The sequence below is a fragment of the Parasteatoda tepidariorum genome, chromosome 3 (assembly GCF_982258835.1).
Source record: "Parasteatoda tepidariorum strain Cologne lab strain chromosome 3, Ptep-v5.0, whole genome shotgun sequence".
NCBI lineage: Eukaryota > Metazoa > Arthropoda > Arachnida > Araneae > Theridiidae > Parasteatoda > Parasteatoda tepidariorum.
Genome location: NC_141757.1, coordinates 123,650,675 through 123,671,170, shown reverse-complemented (window position 1 = coordinate 123,671,170; position 20,496 = coordinate 123,650,675). Strand labels below are relative to the sequence as shown.

General features: G+C 30.1%; 1 protein-coding gene across 5 annotated transcripts in view; it reads left to right on the top strand.

Annotated features, from left to right (window-relative positions):
• LOC107449100 (cGMP-specific 3',5'-cyclic phosphodiesterase) overlaps positions 1–20,496 on the top strand; it is a 308,625-nt gene that overhangs the window by 74,308 nt on the left and 213,821 nt on the right. For all 5 annotated transcript variants that reach the window (XM_087160033.1, XM_087160032.1, XM_087160031.1 and 2 more), the window contains exon 2: positions 2,692–3,040. In XM_087160033.1, coding sequence (XP_087016159.1) covers positions 2,706–3,040 — 335 coding nt within the window. In that variant the 5' untranslated portion in view covers positions 2,692–2,705. The remainder of the gene's footprint in view (positions 1–2,691; positions 3,041–20,496) is intronic.

Here is a 20,496-nt window from a genome sequence, read left to right as displayed (position 1 = left end):
TGAATAAAAATGTCAGAAATGGCAACACAATACTCAAATACTTTTTGGAAGATTGCCTTCGACGGTGTTTACACGCATTCCCAAGATTGTGCAATTAGTTAATACTTCTATGCATGTTTATAAGCCTGAACATATTTATAATTTGTAAATAATCTAAGCTTGATCGGCTTCATAAACATGCAAGAGCGATACATTGTGCAGAATCCTTTGTCTGTAAGAAGACATGCTCATACTAATTATTGAACTATCTAGGAAAATACTTAGAAGTTCATCGTTTTAACTCTTTCATTTTAAAAGTTATTCATGTAAATAATTTGAGCAGTCTGGAATTTTTGGGTTAATATAATAGAATGTTAATGCTAATACTTTGAAAATGATTTTAGTATGGGCAGCCGATTTGCAAATGATATGAAATTAAATATATTTAATTAAAATTTGTTCCATCACCAACTACAGTGCCTCCTAGTGATTTAAAAATAATATAATCTTTTTAAAAATTTATTCAATAGGATAAAAAAGACTCAGGTATCGAGAAGTTTTTTCAAAATCGCAAAAAGAGCTAAATATTTTTATAGTTGATCCGCTTTAACTTACTGATACAATATAGACGAAAATAAATTAAAATAATTAGTAAAAGTGGAATAAGCGTATTTATCGAAATTATTTTGTGTTAAAATGTTCCTTTAAGAAAAACTTTGTAACAACGAAATGTTTAAAGTAAAGTCTGAATAAAATATAATTTCAATTTAGATTGTAATAAAAATATAAAGAAAGATTTTTGGTTTCTCCCTTCTTTCTCTTGTATCTTTTGATTACTTTCTCTTACACTTTACAAAATGTCTTTTTAAATCTATTCATAAGTAAACAGGGAAATAAGACGTTAAAAAAATAAGTTTATTACGGCCACTTTTATTTATAGTTTTTTGAATGATGAATAAAAGTTCCCTCTTTATTGCCCTTTTATAAAAGAGTATGTTTATACATACTCTTTTATAAAATGGCAATGTTGTTTTTGAATCCTTTAGAAGGAAATATTTTTAGAAAAATTCTTTGTAAAACTTAAGTTATTAATATATATATATATATATCGATCAGAGTTTTTCTATAAATATTAGTTTTAATTAAAGACAAATTCCTTGAAGTGTGACTGAGTTTCTTCCCTTATTTTTTATTTTATTTTTGTTATTTCCGACTAAAAATTAATTAATTTCACATTTCTCGTCTCTTGAAACCTCATTAAGCCTAATTTGAATGCAAATTACAGTTAAGCTGGATATTTGTTAATGATGATGATGACACATCGTGTTCTAGACAAAAATTCAATTTTTAATATTTTTTCAGTTATATGCAATGAATTCTTAATTACGATTTCAATTTTTTAGATAATTAAACGTGATAATTTTTTTGGAATTATTATATTTGTAATTGCTTTTTCGCAAATATTGATAATAAAAAGAACACCAAAATTCGAGGGTTCTTAACTGACTATGCAAGTATTTTGGAAGCAAGATTTACATTTTTTATTGCCATCATATTTTATCAGTATTTCAAATGGTAAAACATTTAATAATAAGTAGAACTATTTTTTAATCATCACTAAGTATTTGCTTCTATTCAAAAACTTAAAGATTCTTAAATTTGATGAGCTTGGAGTTTATTAACACATGAGCAATATTTTTATAATTTTCAGAGGTACATTATGGAGAATTTACGGATTCAGAATTTTCCTTTTAATGAACTGTTATCAAACTGAAATTTCGGTAACCATAAATTACCTATCTGGAAGCTATACTGTGGAGCTTTCTTAATGTAAAATCTTCGCCATATGAAGAAGTGGGACTTAACATAGTTTTGTCCAATTGAATTGAATTAAACGTCCAAAAATGTAAATATTAAAAAATATTAAATCTTTTTTATAAAAAAAAATATATAGTAGTTTCAGGTAACTTTATAGATAAGGATAGCCAAATTGAAAAATTCAGGCTTTCTTTAGAGAAAAAATAAACTCGCTAGTTGAATTTTGATCACGACTAATTAAAAGTGACATTGAATTTTTTTTTAATCCACGTGGTCAGTGGCAATCTTTGCCCTACCCTACTTAATTATTCTCCCCAATCACAACTGGAATTACCGCCTATCTATTTTATGTAACAAATAAACTGGTTCTGAAGAATAAAACTTAATTTTTATAATTATTATCCTTGACAGAGATTCGTTGGCTTTAAAACCGTTGTCTGACATATTTAATGATGTGTAGCACTTAAACTGTAATTTCTAATACCAAAAATCGGGCACCACTTACAATCTATATAATATTTTGCTTTAAATATGCATTCGTAACTGTAAATATTCTTATTGCAATAATTGTGCACAATATGGCTGGTCTAGATATTGCTCTGGTGGAGCCAAATCAAGTGGTCAGTGCATATGTTTGTTTATACATTATACCTTTATACAATTTAATTTCAGTATTTAAATCTGACATGCCTGTTTTGGATGTTGCTGTAGTGGACCTGATTCATAATATTTATGTATAAGTTTCTGTTCGTATATTAATATTTATATATGTTTTTATTGCTGTAATTGGATCTTACAGGGCTGTTTTCGATATTGTTGTAGAGAACCTAAATCAGTTGATTGCTGTATATATTTAGAATATGCATATTAATAACTGTATATGTTTTATTGCAGTGATTGGGTCTGACATGGCTGGTTTAGATATTGTTGTAGAGGACCCAAATCAGATGATCATACATTACAATGGCTCAACAGAGCACATAAGGGAGTCCACAGTTTCTCAATATCTCACAGAACACGGTCGTTTTACACGACAATGGTTTCTACAAAATGCAACTCCTGATTTGATATCGGATTGGATGCTTGGTCATGGATATGAGCCAGAAAGGCTTTTGCCAGATTCATCTTTTTTGTCTGATTCCTATGCAAAAGCTACAAATAGTGGCCGGAATTCAGTCACTTCGGAATTATTTCAAGATTTGGTGATTTGTCCCAAAAAGAAATCAAGCGTTTCGAATAATATGTAAGTAGTTTTCGTTTACTGGTTCAAATAAGTCGAAATGTAAATATATTTTAGAACTAGAGCAAAAGAAAAATTTTAAAATTCCCCACAATAATATAGCTTAAAATTCAAAAGAAATGAGCTATTTTTGATTAACTTATGATAATTATTACTTAAACTGATTGATATACTGAATTATTCTCGATATTTTAGATTGATTGAGTTATTCCAGACCATTATATTTTATAGTTAAAATTATATTAGTTTATTTCTTAAAATATAGTTGAGTCCAAAACTTTGAAAAATGCTTGCGTAAAATAATGCCTAACAGTTTCAGAAATTAATATTATAATGCTTATTATTTCACAAAATTTTAGCAGTTATAAAGCTATGCAAACCCTGCAAAAAGGTATGATTTTCTTAAGTTAGAAAAAATCTGATATTTATTTAATAAAGTTAACCATTTCGTTAAAATAGTACTTAGTTTTTTAAGTACTTAAATTGCTAAAGAAACTTTAATAAATAACTGGATTGTTCTTAATTTAATAATATCATTGTTACAAACACGAATTGTTAACTAAATCTTTTAATACATTTGAAACTTTACTTTTGTATCTAAGTACTGAATTAATTTCATTTATCCACTAAACTAAAAAGGATGAATATTACATTGTAAGACACAGGGAGGCATTTCTAATTTCAAACTACTTTAAAATAGTTAATGACATTTGCAGTATAATTGGCTTCGATACGCTTAGTAAAGACAAGTCCTCGAACAAATTAAGCCCTATTGTTTAATAAAACATTCTGCAACTATAAAGATTTTTCACTACGTATTTAAAAAATAGCAGAACTACCGTTGTCTAAACAAGGCAAAAAATCGTAAATGATTTTTGAATAACACTATTAACCAACACTACATAATCATACATAAAACTGAAAGGAATAAATCTCGACTTACGTTTAATTTTCCCCTTTTTTCTTAGTTATTTTATTGTTGACATTTCATTTTTAGACTAAGAAGAACACGATTGTTTAAATTCAATTCATCAAAATAAGGATTAGTTGCACTCAGTATCATTCCGGAGCGAAAAATTTGGTATTGCTCCGAGAATGCTCATTCAAGACTTAATTTCTCTAAGTCTAGCAATTTTGCAAATGATCTGGCACTTTAGTATAAAACCTAAAATTTTAAATTTAAAAACCTTCGATTTTGCAATAGTTCGGTTTATCGAAACGCATTTCGAAAGTATAACTATGAGCCAAATGAACGCGTGGATTCAGATAGCTTTAAAACAGAATTAGAAGACTTCACCAAAAAATACTAATGCTAATTCTTGAAACTACTAATAAACTGCTGTTTGTAGAAAATGCAACACCATGAAGGAATCATCAGAATCAAATGAAATTCGCAGCAAATGTCAATTATAGGATATTATGCAAATTAATAAAGTTTCAGAGCCATCGCGCGTGCGTGGCGCGCGCAGCGCCCTCTGAATTGATGCTGAAAGCGTATAAATAAAGTGCTGTAGCGGGACGTTGAAAATAGTCTATGATTATTTGTTAGTGGCAAACGTTTAGTGAGACCTGAGTATGCCTCCACGACGGAAGAATAAGAAATTCAAGCAACTTACGGAGTTTGAACGAGGGAGGATAATCGGCCTTCGAGAAGGAGGATTTTCCTATCGCGCAATAGCAGCTCGTATGCAGCGGAACAGTTCCACAGTGATGCGAGTTTGGAAGCAGTGGACCGACGAGCACCGAACAACTCGAAAAACAGGCACTGGACGACAGAAGGTGACGTCAGAGCGCGATGATCGACACCTGCTCCGCATGGCGGTGAATGATCGCACAGCTTCCTCCAGGCAGCTGGCAGCACATTGGTCTACTGCTACAGGTGTACAATTGTCGGCTTCGTCAATTCGTCGTCGTCTGCTGCGCCGTGGATTGCGTGCAAGGGTGCCATTATACAGGATTCCCCTCACGGCGGATCATCGACGGCTGCGTCGGCAGTGGGCTCTTGAGCACAGAGACTGGCGAGCTGATTGGCACCAAGTTGTCTTTTCAGATGAATCACGCTTCAATTTGTGGACCCATGATGGCCGTGTTCGTGTTAGACGTTATGCCGGTCAACGCTGCCTTCCTGAGTGTATTATTGAACGACATAGTGGTCGAACACCCGGAGTTATGGTCTGGGGTACGAATTCGTATCATGGACGATCCAATTTGATACGAATTGAGGGTAATCTCAATAGCAACAGATACGTCCGTGAAGTGCTACAGCCCGAAGTCGTTCCTTTCCTTCGAGGCATCCCTGGAGCTATCTTTCAGCAGGATAATGCACGCCCACATGTTGCGCGGACTGTTAGAGACTTCTGTTCAGCACAACGCATGCAACTTCTTCCTTGGCCTGCTTATTCGCCGGATATGTCGCCTATTGAGCACGTGTGGGATATGGTTAGTCGGCGTCTCACTCGTGATCCGCGTCCTGCAGTTTCCAAAGACGAACTTTGGTTGCGCATACAAGCGATATGGAATTCTCTTCCTCAAGCAGATATTCAACATATGTTTGACTCCATGCCACGTCGTATAGCAGCACTTATTGCAGCGCGTGGTGGCTGCACCAAATACTGATTTCGGACGCTTAATTTGTTTCTTTTGTTTTGAAAATTTCATCATTTATTTGTATCAGTACAAGTCGTTTCTGCATTAAATTTCATTTGATTCTGATGATTCTTTCATGGTGTTGCATTTTCTACAAACAGCAGTTTACTATAAAGAATTTGACATGAATAATTATCAAGGAACGTTCTATAAACACCACATGAAACTCATTTTTTTTTAATTAAAAAGAACTGTGAGCAAGAAATCACCACTGGTGTTATGTCTTAAATATCTAAATAGAGTAGTTTAAATTTCATCCAATTTTAATGTTAATCCAATACAAAATCTTTTTGCAACGTGTCTTTGAATGACAAGGAAATTAAAATTTTTGAACTTCTTTAAGGATTGTTGGTTAGAAATGCTTTTCGTCTGAATTTCAAAATTTTAGCATAAGCGGTTCTAAAATAATAAGAGTGACAAATACATAAACTGCCCCTTTAATTATTACAAATGTTGGAAATAGTTACACAATATAATATCCTTGATTATGCATTAAATATTTTTTTATTTATTTTGCATTTTGCAACTGCCATAGTTTTGTGTTCTATTTTGATACGTATTTCATTAGCGTTTATTAATGAATGAATGAATTCGTAAAACTAATATGAATAATGAATTACGACCCCCCAAAAAAGGATCTTAATTCCACTGCTAATCTAAATTTTTCTGAAAAATTCTTGAATTCATATCGTAAATCATGCAAAACATGAATTTAAAAGTGAAATTTGTGATGTGGAAAGTATTTTGTAATTAACTATTTTTCCGGGAAACAGTCAAATTTGGTTGCTTATGCTACATTAATTAAATATCTAAAAGAAAACTAAAGAGTGTTTAGTAAAGAATAAATTTTCTTATGTATTTCTAAAAATCGTCATAAATATTTAATTTTGGAGAATGAAATATTTAAAATTTATATGCAGCTATGACCATAATTGCTTTAGATTGTTTTTTCTAACTCATGCCAAAAATTAAACAGAACCTGCATTAAAGTCTTTTATATAATATATAATAATGTATATTTATAAATTCATATAATATAATTATTAAAAATAAATCTGATTTAAAGTTATATTTCAAAAATAATTACTAAAAGTATAGTCATTTGCCATTTTTAAGAGGTCAATAGACCTTAAATAAATTAGGTCCTATAATTAAAGCAGTCATTTAATTTTCGGTAAAATATTTTTCTTCACTATGAAGAATATTTGCTACTTATAAAATAATGTTGCAGCATAATACGATTAACTGAAACATTTTTTTAATAATTCTTCCTTTGCGTTTAGACATTGTCCTAATTAGCTTTTTTCCTCTACTTTTGATACTTATTTCATTAGCAATCATAATTTAATGAATTCGTATAATTATTATAAATATATCTATAAAAATGATCTTAATTCTTTTATTTAGCTGAAATTCGATAAGGAATACTTGACTTCAAATCGTAATCTTGAAAAAAAAATGTAAAAAAAAAAAAAAAAAAAAAGAGAGAGATGCATTTAAAAGTTTGTTGAAATGGATTTGCCACTCGGCAAATAAATCTGCATCGCAATGTGATTTATTCGCTAATTATATAAAAATTCCTAATTCGTTTTGCAATGCGCAAAAAATAAATAAATAAATGGACCACCTTTGAATAACTTTTGATCCCTAATGATCGAATTTTCACGTCTTAGGACTCAATCTTTATAGTTCAGGAGGTAATTTCAAATATGGAAATTAGTTATCACACAGTATATTTTAAATTATTAAATCAGAAGAAAATGTACTTTCTCTGAATAAACATACCTTTTTTTTGTTGACGGATATGGATTTCTGACCCCCAAAATGTAGGTGGTAGCAACGATATGGTTCTAATAGTTTGCTGAAAAGAGTGGTTCAAAGTTATGACCCTTTAATGTTATTTTATCATTTTCGTATTCTCCATATCTCGACAACTTTTAAACCAAACTAAAAAAAATTTGCTCGCGACTATAAACGTAGTACATTTAAAGATAACTCAATGAACAAAATAACTTATGATAAATATTTGCTATTTTTTATTATTTTATTTAATAATAGTCTAAAAAAATTTTTAATAGTAAGGAATGCATTTTTTTTTTTTGCATCGTCTTAAAGAATGCAATTTTGCATGGAAAAATACTAAACTTAAGCGTAATCAGCCGAATAGTTCCTGAGAAGTTGAAATTTAAAAATATTTTTTTTTAAATTCTCATACTGCGATACCAGCCGGTGCCAGAAATATCTTTTCCATACTTCCGCCTAAATGTTAACCACAGACAACAAACACGCACTCTCTCATTTCATAATTTCAATCTCTATTTCAGTTTCATTATGCATTTATGAAATGATTTACGAATTTATATATTGCGACGAAAAATTCTTTTGTCTATAGAAGTTCAACTTATTTTTATTTAATTTTAATTTTTCATTATTTTTTTCATTTATTTCAATTTTTTTGAATAAAATTTAATAAAATGTTAACTTTTACTTCTTATACTTTTAAAAATCTATATTTGCAGAAGCATTTCTTGTAGCATTTGATCTAAACGTTAGTTTCGACAAAAAATTTTGAAAAAGTATTATCAAAAGATATATATTTACTTACCTGCATTAACAAGTGTTAGATATACCAGTGTACATATACCAGTATTCTTTTTATTAACATATACTATCCGGTTTAACGTATCCGTATATGCTGCAGAGGTTTATATTAATAAATATAGCTTTCGTCCCCCTTTTATATCGATGACAAGCTAAATATCACGTCGGAAGGGACAGTTTGATTAGTTCAACGCGTTCATCACAGTTAGTGCTACCTATAAGGATAAACTCAATTCAGCTGGCCACATAATCGTTGTTCTAATTTGTATTGTTCTATGGAATTTAAATCCACTCTATATAAGAAGGTCAATATAGTTTTTGAGCACCCTTTTCGTCAAAGTATGTTCGCAGCATTCTTGATGAATAAATGAGCTGTTCTTACGGCAATAGATCTTGCTGGAAGTGAAATGGGTTTCACCGACAATACATTTTCAGAGAGTTGTAAGAGCATCGTTACCCAGACTCATCTTTAATCTCAGAGTTCATGTTTCGAATCACAGGAGCTAAGGGACCCATGACAAACACCCCACACTACACTGCTAGAATTTTCATTCTAAAATTAAAGTAAAATAACTGGAAGCAGTCTGTCATTCCAATTAACCATAAAGTTTACAATAAAGAACATTTTTACCTTTGCGATTTTGAAACCATTTGCAACTGTAGTATGGTTAAAAATCATGAATACAAAACTATACGATTTCTTAACCATATACAACTAGCATTGTTTGAAAACACTAAAAAAGAAATTTAACTGGGATTTGGAGTTGGACTTTTCATTAGGCAATGGACATTTGAGTAAGGTTGTGGATAATCCAGAGGAAATATTGTGGTGTTAACACTGTGACTCAAATCCCGGTTCTGTTGGTCAAGAGATTGGCAGATTAACCTTCTCGACTATAATATGTGCGCAACTGAAAGGAACTAAGTGGCTTCTTTATATGGGCATAGTTGGAGCGATAAAATTCTGGCTGTTTAACCGTATTAGGAGAAAGCAGTTTAATGAATGGTTTTTCTCACAGTTTCAGTCCTTGACAGTTTGAATATCTTCTTATCAACGATTGTTTAACTGTTTTGGTTGAATATTGTAAAATAACAATTAAATAAATTGTTATTTAGCCATTTTTCTCAGAAATTTCAAACAGCGTACGATGCTTTATGTGGGTGTCGAGATACTTTGGTCAGATAGTGTATAGATTACGAGCTATATTCTTAAACAACAATATATTCCGTATTCTCGCAAATTCAATGTTCATGATAGAACTAAAACCCTGTAAAATCCTTCCATATGAAAAATATATCTTATTAATGTATACAATCTTACATATTAACGTCCAGACAGGTTCATTATTGTCCTAAGTTTCAAAAAACAAGAAAGGAAAAAAAAAGCCCTATCAGATCGCCATAGAGTTAAATATTTAAATTTTTATCGACATTAATGCATTAAATTTTTTTTTCTTCAACGCATAATCTCTTAATTTTCCTTTCAGGCATTAAATTAATGGAATTCTATTACTAAACATACATAACTATTTTTTATTATAGTTTTTGAAATCGAAACATATTCAAAAATGTTAAAAAAGCATAATTGTAGGAAGAAAATAAAATTCAATGGATATTTCAATTTTCCACTTTAGGATCCCACTTTTAAGTGCATTTTTTTCATTTCGTTTTCTAAATTATTGGTATATAAAGTCAAGTATTCTCTAGAGAAATTTCCTTGAATAACATAAGTAGGATCGTCTTTATAAACGTATTCATACTAATTATATGACTTAATTGAATCATAAATACAAATGAAACATTTATCAAAATTGAAGAAGAAACTATTCGAACAATGGAGAAATACAAAAGAAGAGTTAAGGTGTTCTAGCAAATTACATTAATACTTCTTCTCAGCATTATTTTATCAGCAGTAAACAATCTTTATAAAAGAAAAATTTTTCACAGAATTAATATTAAAAAAAAAAAACAAATTAGCTTTAAATATAAACAACAATAAAAATACATTTTTATTAAATATTACATTAATGCAGTGTTAGTTTTGTTCTAAACCACGATGAAAAATAACGTCGGGTTAATATAGTTCTGGCTCTATCATGCAGAATAAAATTTTAAGTCTTGATCTTTAATTCTTGTATAGATTTTGAAATTGCTCTGACAGTTTTTATTCTTTAATCTCGATTTTCCGTTTAGATATTTAATTAATATGGAATAAAATTTCAAAATAGTTAAGGATAATGTTTCTGTGAAAATACATAGTTACAAATGCTTTTCACTTGTAATCTCACATTTAAATTCATTTTCATTTTTTTATTACAGAATTTAATTTTTCAGGGAAATTTAGCTGAATAAATCAAATTATATATATATATATATCGTGCTGTCGCGCCACAGGCCCCTGGTTCGATCCTCGGGCCGGGCAAGGTTGACTCAGCCTTTCATCCCTTCAGTGGGTCGATAAATGAGTACAAAGCATGCTTGGGAACTAAACACTGGGGGTTCCGCGTTCGGCTGACCACCTGACCGGAACATCTGCTTCTGCACCCCAGAGCCCAAGGTCAAGAAAACTGAGATGGGCACAGTAGGCCTTGGCCCTCATGGGCTGTCGCGCCGCTGAGTTTAGTTTAGTTTATATATATATATATATATATATATATATATATATATATATATATATATATATATATATATATATATATATATATATATATATATATATATATATATATATATATATATATATATATATATATATAAAAAGTGAAAAGAAAAGAAGAAAAATTATTAAAATAAATATTAATAAAAATATTCAAAAAAAATAATAAAAAATTTAAAAATATACATATTTAAAAGCCGGAAAACAAAAAAAAAAGACTAGGAAGAAAGAATCTTTTAATTTTTTTGTTTTCCCCCATTTCAGTATATATTTTAATTTTTTTTGTATTTATGTGGAAAAACTGGGGTGGGGGACAGTGGTAAAACGAGAAAGAAACTGGTAGCATAAATATGGGGCGAACTCTCAGAATTGAACTAAAACTTAACTTATTTGAATTTATCAAAATTCCTATATTTATAAAATTCCATATTTTAGAGAAGCTAGAAAAAGAATGTGTATAGCTATAAAATTTTAATTTTTTACCTTACAAAAACTAGTATTAAATAATTTAATGTTCTTTTGTGTTCTCATGTTCTTTTGTGTTCTTCTTTTAATGTTCTTATTCTATAAAGGAAGTTTAATGTACGAATTCTCAAATGACTTATAAAATAATTTTAACCATTGCATTATGTATTATGTAAGGAAATTTTCATATCTTGTTTTCAAAGGAGCATGCTACTTTCTTTTATGTAATACTATCATAAGAGTATAAAAACTTAGCATTTGTTCAATGCGTCCTGTGACTATTTTTAGCAGCACACTAATTAGTTTGCCAATTTAGTTATTTTCTCAAGAAAATGGAAAGATAAAAAGTAAAATGTTACGCAAATTGGGATTTCTTTGTGCTTTCCAGTTTTCTCATCCTCGGAACTTGAATCCCGAACACAAAAGTTTTGAACAAAGAAGAAAGAATCCCCATTCTTTCAGTTGGGTTGAAAGACTTTTTATCATTCTACTACTATTAATATTTTCCACTTCAAAATTCTTATTTAATGACTAGACAAAAATTTCGCAAGATATTTGCATTAAAACATTTTGCTGTACGAAGTTTGTTTTAAGTATGACTGCAAAAATGTTAGCTATCCATATTTGATGTTTTTTCCTTAAATGTAAACTATTAATTTGACAAATTTTTGTAAGTTAAAAGTTTTTTCTTTCTAAATATAAAGATGCAAATAAAACATACATCTCATTTTCGTCTCATTGCCATCTCATTTTTTTGCATCGTTCATTTCCGCGTAGTCAGTAATAATTATGACTTTAATTTCACCCTATTGATAAATGTTTATTTATTTAATTATCATGGTCAATTCGAGATTATTTACTTAATTATTTAGGTTGATCAATAATAATTTATTTTATTATTACCAACTTTGAATATATGTATTTAGTATCAGTGGATGGTTATCTATTTTATTAATTTCGATAAATGATTAGTTACTTAATTACAGTCTATAAATGATTATTTACTTACTTACTACAGTTGATGAAAAATATCTATTTTATTATTTTTGCTGAATTATTTCAGTGTATGAGTGATTTTAGTAGAAAAAAGTATTAAAATTTATCTATCAATTGAGAATGTTTCAGCGCTTTGAATCTTAGATGAAGGAAGAATGTTTTTTTTTTTTTAAATATTAACTTTTATATTTTAGTTATTAAATGGCAATAAAGTTAAAAATAACGACTGCATGATTATTTTAACATAAATAAAAAAAACATCCCGGAAATTTCTAATACTTCATGTGTACTAAAATGCAGTTCATTAAAATCAGCGCTATATTTAATGTACTATTTTCACAAAAGTTCGTCAACTTAATGATTCCATTAACTTTTCCATTCCCTAAATCTTAAATTTCTATAAAAAGAAAGAATTTTCTTTTACTATCTTCATGACATTTGTTGTAGTATTGAGCAATAAATGGGTTTTAGTTTTGTGTCACACATATTTGGTGCATGGCCAAAGTATTTAAAAAAACGATGTAAAATATTTTTTTAATCGTCTTCATAATAACAGTACATTAAAAATATTTTATGTAATGAATACAAAAGCCATGATTGATTTAAAACATGAGTTCTCATTGCTGCTAGTCTGGATTAAAACTTAGCTGAAGTTGGAGTTAAGCTAATCTTGGTAAATTTCGAGGTTTTCCTTTCACTTTAACGTAAGTGTAGGACTAAATAGATGTATAGGACTAAATGAATCCAGGTGAAGTTTCAATGAATTTGAGTGAACTAGCATTAAAACTTGAGTGGTATTAGTAGGTAATGAGGACTATGCCTAGATTTGCGCTTAAGTTTGGAAGCATCCAATTGATGAAATCTGAGTCCTTCAGGCGGTTTGCGTCACTGTATTTGCAGTTTTTAGCGTTTTAATTTGCTGCAAAAAGGTGGATTTTCTATGGGTAATTTGTTAACTATGTATGACCAAATGCACTTTGATCATTCTTTCAAACCAAAATCACACAATGACTGTCATGTTGATCCTTCAATCACCTGAATGCTTGAAATCAATCAATAGAATCAGTTAAATAAACGGATGTTGTACAGATTAACAAGGCAAAAATGCGCTTTTATCCTTATAAATCTCAATTCTGTTTTTTCTTTCAAAAATGTCAATAAAAGTCAATCTCATGATATTTAATAATAAATGACCCAGAGGTTTTTTTTCAGGGGGTTGGTATCAAAATTATTAAGATGTTGACTAGAACATTAATGCCATGCAAATTTTATTTGGTTCAGCTTTCGAACACAAACATAAGAAAATTGATAAAATGTTTGGCATTGTTAGTACAATTTTAGACGTATAGATATTTATCATAAAATGTCAATTTTAAAACAATCAAGAGAAAAGTTGTTAATGCAAATGTTAATGTTTTTACAATTTTTAAAAATATTTCTCGATGTTCGTTGTAGCTGTAGTAAGAACATGCAAAGACAATGTAATAGATTTTGAAGTTTCAGATTCAGTAATCATTTCTATTACGTGTTGCTGACGACTGGAAAATGCCATTGATGGACGTTCACTCCTTTTTTTTATTTCATAACTGTTTGAATTCGGCAAAAATTATGAAAAACTGTCTGACACCGTTGAATTTTATCAACAATTTTCCCTTAAGCAAGGCTCTGAAAAAATAGAAATATTTTCCTCATTTTTTTTCTTCCATCTATCTGTCAAGCAGTTGTATAAAGCAATTTAAAAAACATGTCATTAAATCTTTAAATAAATTAGTTCAGATTTTAAGTTATTAAAGAAAAATATTTTTGGCGATTTATCATACTGTTTTTTTATTCCTAAAAGTACTCGTATATTTCTTCCCTGTGTGTATAAATTTATTAAAAAAATTTTTTAAAAAAATGTTGTCAAAACTTTAATTAAATTTTAATTTTAAGTTGACTAAGTTTGGGTTATTAGAAAAAAATATTTGTGACCATTTATCACTCTGATTTTTTAAATTACTAAAAGTACTCATACACTTATTTCCAGTTAATACAAATCCGTTTAAAAAAATGCTTCGTCTAAACTTTTAATAATTGAATTCAGATTTTTATTTGAATAAATAAGTTATTAGATAAAAAAAAACTTTTGGTGGTTTATCAATATTTTTTTTTTATTTCTAAAAAATGCTCTAACATTTTCCCCTAAATTTTAGCATTATTAGTTTTTGTTTCAGTTTCTCTTTATTATGAAATCACAAAGGCCACTACTATTTTGGATGTTCAACTTGCACTGCATTTTGCTTTAACGCGCAGAAACTATGAAAATTAGAAACTTGGAATTACAAGGATTTATAGAGAAATTTAATGTTCAATAATTTGTTAAAGAGTTAATTACTGCTAAACTTTTCGGGAAAAAAAAAACACTGGTCACTTTTCAGGGCGCAGGAAGGCGACTTTTGAAATTTGACTTTGCTGAAAGGGGGGCCACACTTGTTTCTTAACTTAATACAGAGATTTTTTTCCCTTTAATATAAACTTTTCGAAAGTTATTGAAATTTTAAGTGGTGTTTCTGCGATTTTTTTTCACTTTGCGTTATATTTTGATTCGTTGCTCTACATAGTTATATTTATTTATCTTCAGATTTCCCATATTTCTAACAGCTCTATATATATTTTATGTATTGGCGTGGAATTGTCTTTTAGTAAATGATTTTTTTCAATTTTTAGCAAACAGCTTATGTTTTGTTTTATGCAGAAATGCCACAAAATCTCGTTACTAGCCGCGATTGCTCAGGGGATAGAGCGCTCGCCTTCCAATGAGGTGAACCGGGTTCGAATCCCAACGATGGCTGTTCGATACGAATTATACATCCTGCTTACACCGACTACAATACTGACGTGAAATGTCCTCAGTGGTAGTGATTATGGGTTACAGTCCCCTTGCTGTCAGGCACTAACCGTGGGAGGTTCTAGTGGTCTTCCTCTCCATGTTACGCAAATGCGGATTAGTTCCATCAAAAAAGTGCTCCACGAAGGCAAATTTCCTCCAATACTTGATTCAGCAGCTCCCTTGTTTCCTGAATTGGGTTCAAAAATACAAGGCTACGGAGTTGTACATTAGTAGTCATTAACCCAAATTTGGGTCTGCTGATCAACGACAAAAATAAAAATCTCATAACGCAAAACATTGAACTTTGAATCTCTTTCCCAAATTGAGTTCTTACGAGGTATTTTTAAATAATGGAGTTTTCTATGGAATAATGGAATCTTAGTTTTAGAAATGCTTAATCCGAAACAATCTAAAATTGAAAAATTCAGAATTTCGTTTCCTTCATCTTTTTGTTGATTTATAAATTTAACATGATAAAAAAACATTTACTATTAAACATATATAATTTTTACAGTATAATAATGCATTTTAATTTCCCTCAAATACCTCATACTTAATTAAGATTTAATTAATTAGATTTTCTAGCATGCAGAAAGCACTTAAATTTATCGCATGATGCATATAATGCATTTTCTGAACTTCGCCCTTAATTATTTTTTCCTAAAAAGCTCACTAATTAATTTGGTTCCAAAAGTATATTATTACTAACAAAACTGCTTTGCGAAGCCATTCCATAAAGTATCTTAAGTGGATACTTGTACTTGCAAGTGAATAAAAAAGTCTTAAGATGGCATAGTAGAAAAGAGAAGAAAATCAATTATAACTATAAGAGTAACTTAATTGTGTTTGCTAGGGAAACATAACCTTATCCCATTTATAGATTCTTTTATATTTAATGAAAGTACTTACGATATCAATTATGTTAGACAGATAAGGTTACTTTGCTTTATTTGATTAAGAGAAAAAAGCTTAAAAGTAAAATTCATATTTCTCTCGATGTCGAAATAAAAATAATAATAATTATGTTTTTTTTTTAAAAACCAATAATTATTATTTATGAATTTATAAGAAGCATGAGTCAAGTATTTTTAAAAATTGTAAAAAGCAATTATTTTTTATTATTTTTAAAAAGGTAAGTAATACATTGCATATTTAGTGTAATTTAATTATTTTTAATTAGTGTAATTAGTTTTTTTTTACCTTAAGAAAATTGATCTTGAAAATCTAGGAGTTCTGAAATCTAATGAGATAATCATTCAGAAGGACTTTTTAACTTACCGTTTTTTCTTTTCATCCTTAATTATTTTTCTCCTAAAAGGTTCATTAATTTACTAGATTTAAAAATATATTAATACAAATAAAGTTGCTGTGAAGAATCTCGACTAAATACTTGTACCAACAAATGAATACATGCTGCATTTTTTTTTCTTACTTTTTTTGAAATCTAGTAATCCCGAAATCTAGTGTGTTGAAAACCCTATAAAAAAAGAACCATATACATTGAAGCAGAAATAAATACGCTTATTACATTTGTGACTATCACAAGATATTCATAATATGTAGTTCAAATGTACATTAAGATGTAATTAAATTTCATAAGGTTTAATAGCTTATAAATAGACTAAGAATTAATCTTGTGATGAGTTGAATCTTTGAACAAATTGATCTCGAAAATCTAGAAATTCTGTAATCTAATGAGGCATCTTATCTATTCTAGCCGATATTATGATGTTTCTGTTAGGACATCATAAAATATTATATGAAGTACACTGATAAAATAGAAATTGTAATGGAGTTTATAATGGGAAGTTGGGGATCATATACTTATTTACAATTTCTAAAAGATGAAATCAAATTTCAAATTCTTTCAAAAAATTTAATTGTTTCCTTTATTTAGTTCATTTAAAATGACTTTCATCGAATTGACAATTCAATGTATAAAGAAATTTCAAAATGGTAAAGATAGAGGTAAACAAAGGGGTCGTTCACAAATAGATTTTTTTTAAATAAGTATGTTTATTTACAATCCAAAACTATTATAATAGTAAAACTATTTTTATTATTTACTATTTTCAAAAGGCGCAATCAAATCTTCATGATGGAAATTTTAGATTGTCTCAAAAATTTAAATTGATCTCTTTCTTTTATACCAAATTATTTTAATTTGTTTTTAAAAATATTTATGATTAAAACTAGTTAAATTCTCTGAAAAGTAAACAAAATTATAATTATTAAATCTTAAGATTTTCTCGTAGTACTAAGTTATTCCAATTGAGATTATAAGAAGTAATAATATTTTAAAGCAACTAACATAAGATTCCTATAATTTGAAGTGATTTAACTAAAAATGTTTATACTGATTATTTTTCAAAATGTTCATTGAAACCATTTTGTAAAATGTTAATATTAACTATTTAAAAAATCCTTAAAGATTTTTGAAATTTATGTAAAAAATCTCAGCATAGGGATTTAGAATTAAAGAAAACCTCTAAAAATCCTTTAGCGTTTATGTAGAAAATTCCGCAGTTTTCCAGAAATCTGAAAGAATTTGCCTTCAGATTTCTTGAAGGAAAAAAAAACTTAACAAAGCTTTTACTTTTCCTTAATAAAAGCTGCAAAACGAATTCTTAGAGTTTTTTTTAAAGATTTTGGGCTGACTTTTTAACTTAGGTAACCATAGATTCTTCACTTTCCGGTTTTTCACCTGTTACCGGTTTTGTCCTAAGAAGTTTGTTAATTAGCTAAATTTAAAATATATTAATGCAAAAATTTCTCGAGAATACTTGCTTCAACAATTGTTTCGTTTTTTTCCTCCAAAATCTTCTTCTTCATAAGCGCAACAGCCTTTCACAGGCCAAGGCTGACTCACAGATTTTCCTCCATCTGGCCCTGTCCGGTGCGACGGCCCGCCATTGGTTGACTCCCAATAGCTTGAGGTCCTTTTCAACGTCGTCTATCCATCTTGTAGGTGGTCGTCCCCTACGTCTGGTCCCTTCAATTGTGGAAAAAAATCACTTTTTTGGCAGGGACGGCATCAGAATTTCTGAAGAGGTGGCCCAGCCACCTAATGCATGATGCTTTAATAGTTCTCACAATGTCGGTCCCACCGAATTTGCCATATTTTTTGTAAATTTCGTGGTTGTAAAGAATTCTCCTTACGTTATTCTCTTGAAGAGATCCAAAGATTTTCCTCAAAATTTTTCTTTAAAAAATTAGCAGTTTTTCCTCCTCTGTTTTGTTTAGGTTCCAGCACTCACTTCCATACGTAACTATAGGCCTGATTAAAGTTTTGTAGATGTTTAACTTTGTCTTCACACTGATGAACTTGGATTTGAGTTGGTTTCTGAGGCCGTAGAAACTTCTGTTAGCCATGAAAATTCTGTTATTTATTTCAATTTTCAGGTTGTTGTGGCTAGAGGTCAAGGTTCCTAAGTACTTGAACTGGTTAACAGTTTCAATAGAGTAGGTCATTATCTCCAGAGGAGATCGATCAGGAGTTTTATTTGTTGCGTTCAAAAACTTGGTTTTGTCTACATTTATAACTAGTCTCATCTCCTTCGCCGCATTCTCAAGCTCTACAAAAGCGTCAATGACTGAGCGTTTTGTTCTTCCAACTATGTCGATATCATCAAGAAAAGAGAGTAGTTGGACAGTTCTTTGTAAGAGTGTTCCATTTGTGTTGATACCAGAGTCTCTAATAGCCTTTTCCAAAGCTATGTTAAATAGCAGGCAAGAAAGAGAATCACCCTGTCTCGGGCCTTTTTCGGTGAAGAATGGTTCAGAGAGACTTGACGAGATTTTTATTCTGCACGAAACTCTTTTGAGTGTCATTCTTGTGAGGCTGATTAGCTTCTTTGGGATGTTAAACTCCAACATAGCCTCAAGTAGTTTTCCTCGGTTGATGCTGTCGTAGGCAGCTTTAAAGTCAATAAATAAGTGGTATGTGTCAATGTTATACTGTTTGGTTTTCTCCAAGATCTGCCTGATAGTATGCAATTGGTCAGTCGTTGTTTTTCCTTTCTGGAATCCGCATTGGTAATTTCCAATGATTCCCGAGGTGTAGGTCTCCAATCGCTTGCATAAAATAATGGAGAAGATCTTGTACGCAATATTTAGAAGGGTAATTCCCCTGTAGTTTCCACATTCGAGTTTATCACTTTTCTTGTATATAGGACAAATAGATCCTTCATCCCACTCAGTGGGCATTTGTTCCTTTGTCCATATACAACAAATCAAGCTATATATAGCTTTGTTTAGCTTCGTTTCGTCAATTTTAAAGAGTTCGGCTTTTAAGCCATCAGGTCCAGCTGATTTATTATTGTTTAGCCTCCTCAACGCTATTTCCACGTCGTAAGGAGTAGGTGTATTATGTTCTATGGCTTCACCTTCAGTACTCATGGTTGGCAGCATGTTACAAGTGTTTAGATCTTCTTCTCTATCTCTCATCATGAGTAAATCTAAGAAGTGCTCACGCCAACGGGCTAGAACTTCATCCGGGTCTCGAGTAATTTCTCCGTTTTTCTTCTTACAGGTTATTGTTCTGGGGTTGAAGTCTGCTCTGACATTGTTTATCAGTTGGTAAAATTTTCTTGCTTCCTTTTGAGTTTTTAAGTTTTCAATGTCTTTATATACCTCTTCCATATATTCTCATTTCTTCATCTTATGAATTCTTTTTCTTCTCTTCGCAGTTATTTATATGTTTCTTCTGCGCTCCTAGTGTAGCGTTTCTGGATCATGGATTTATACGCTTCATTCTTCTTTTTCGTAATGGCACAGCATTCTTCATCAAACCAAGAGGTGGTTTTCTTTCCTTGCATTTCTGGTATTGTTTTTTCAGACGCATTAATTATGGTTTGTTTAAGAGACTGCCACACAGTCTCCACAGTCTCAGTTTCGACACTCGATTCAATATTGCTTTTTATTTCTTTTGGGTACTCTTTCATTACCTCTGTCTTCTTTAGCTGCTCAATGTCAATCTTTTTGTCGTTATTATCTCTCCTTTTATGATAATATCTATTTACCTTGTGATGTATTTTTGAGGCTACCAAAAAGTGATCGAGGTCCACATTTGCACCGCGGTATGTCCGAACGTCTTGAAGACTGCTTCTATGTCTTAAATCAATAAGTATGTGATCTATTTGATTTTGGGTTAGTCCATCTGGGGATCTCCAGGTGGCTTTATGTATGTTTTTGTGTTTAAAAGTTGTACTCCCTATTACCATGTTT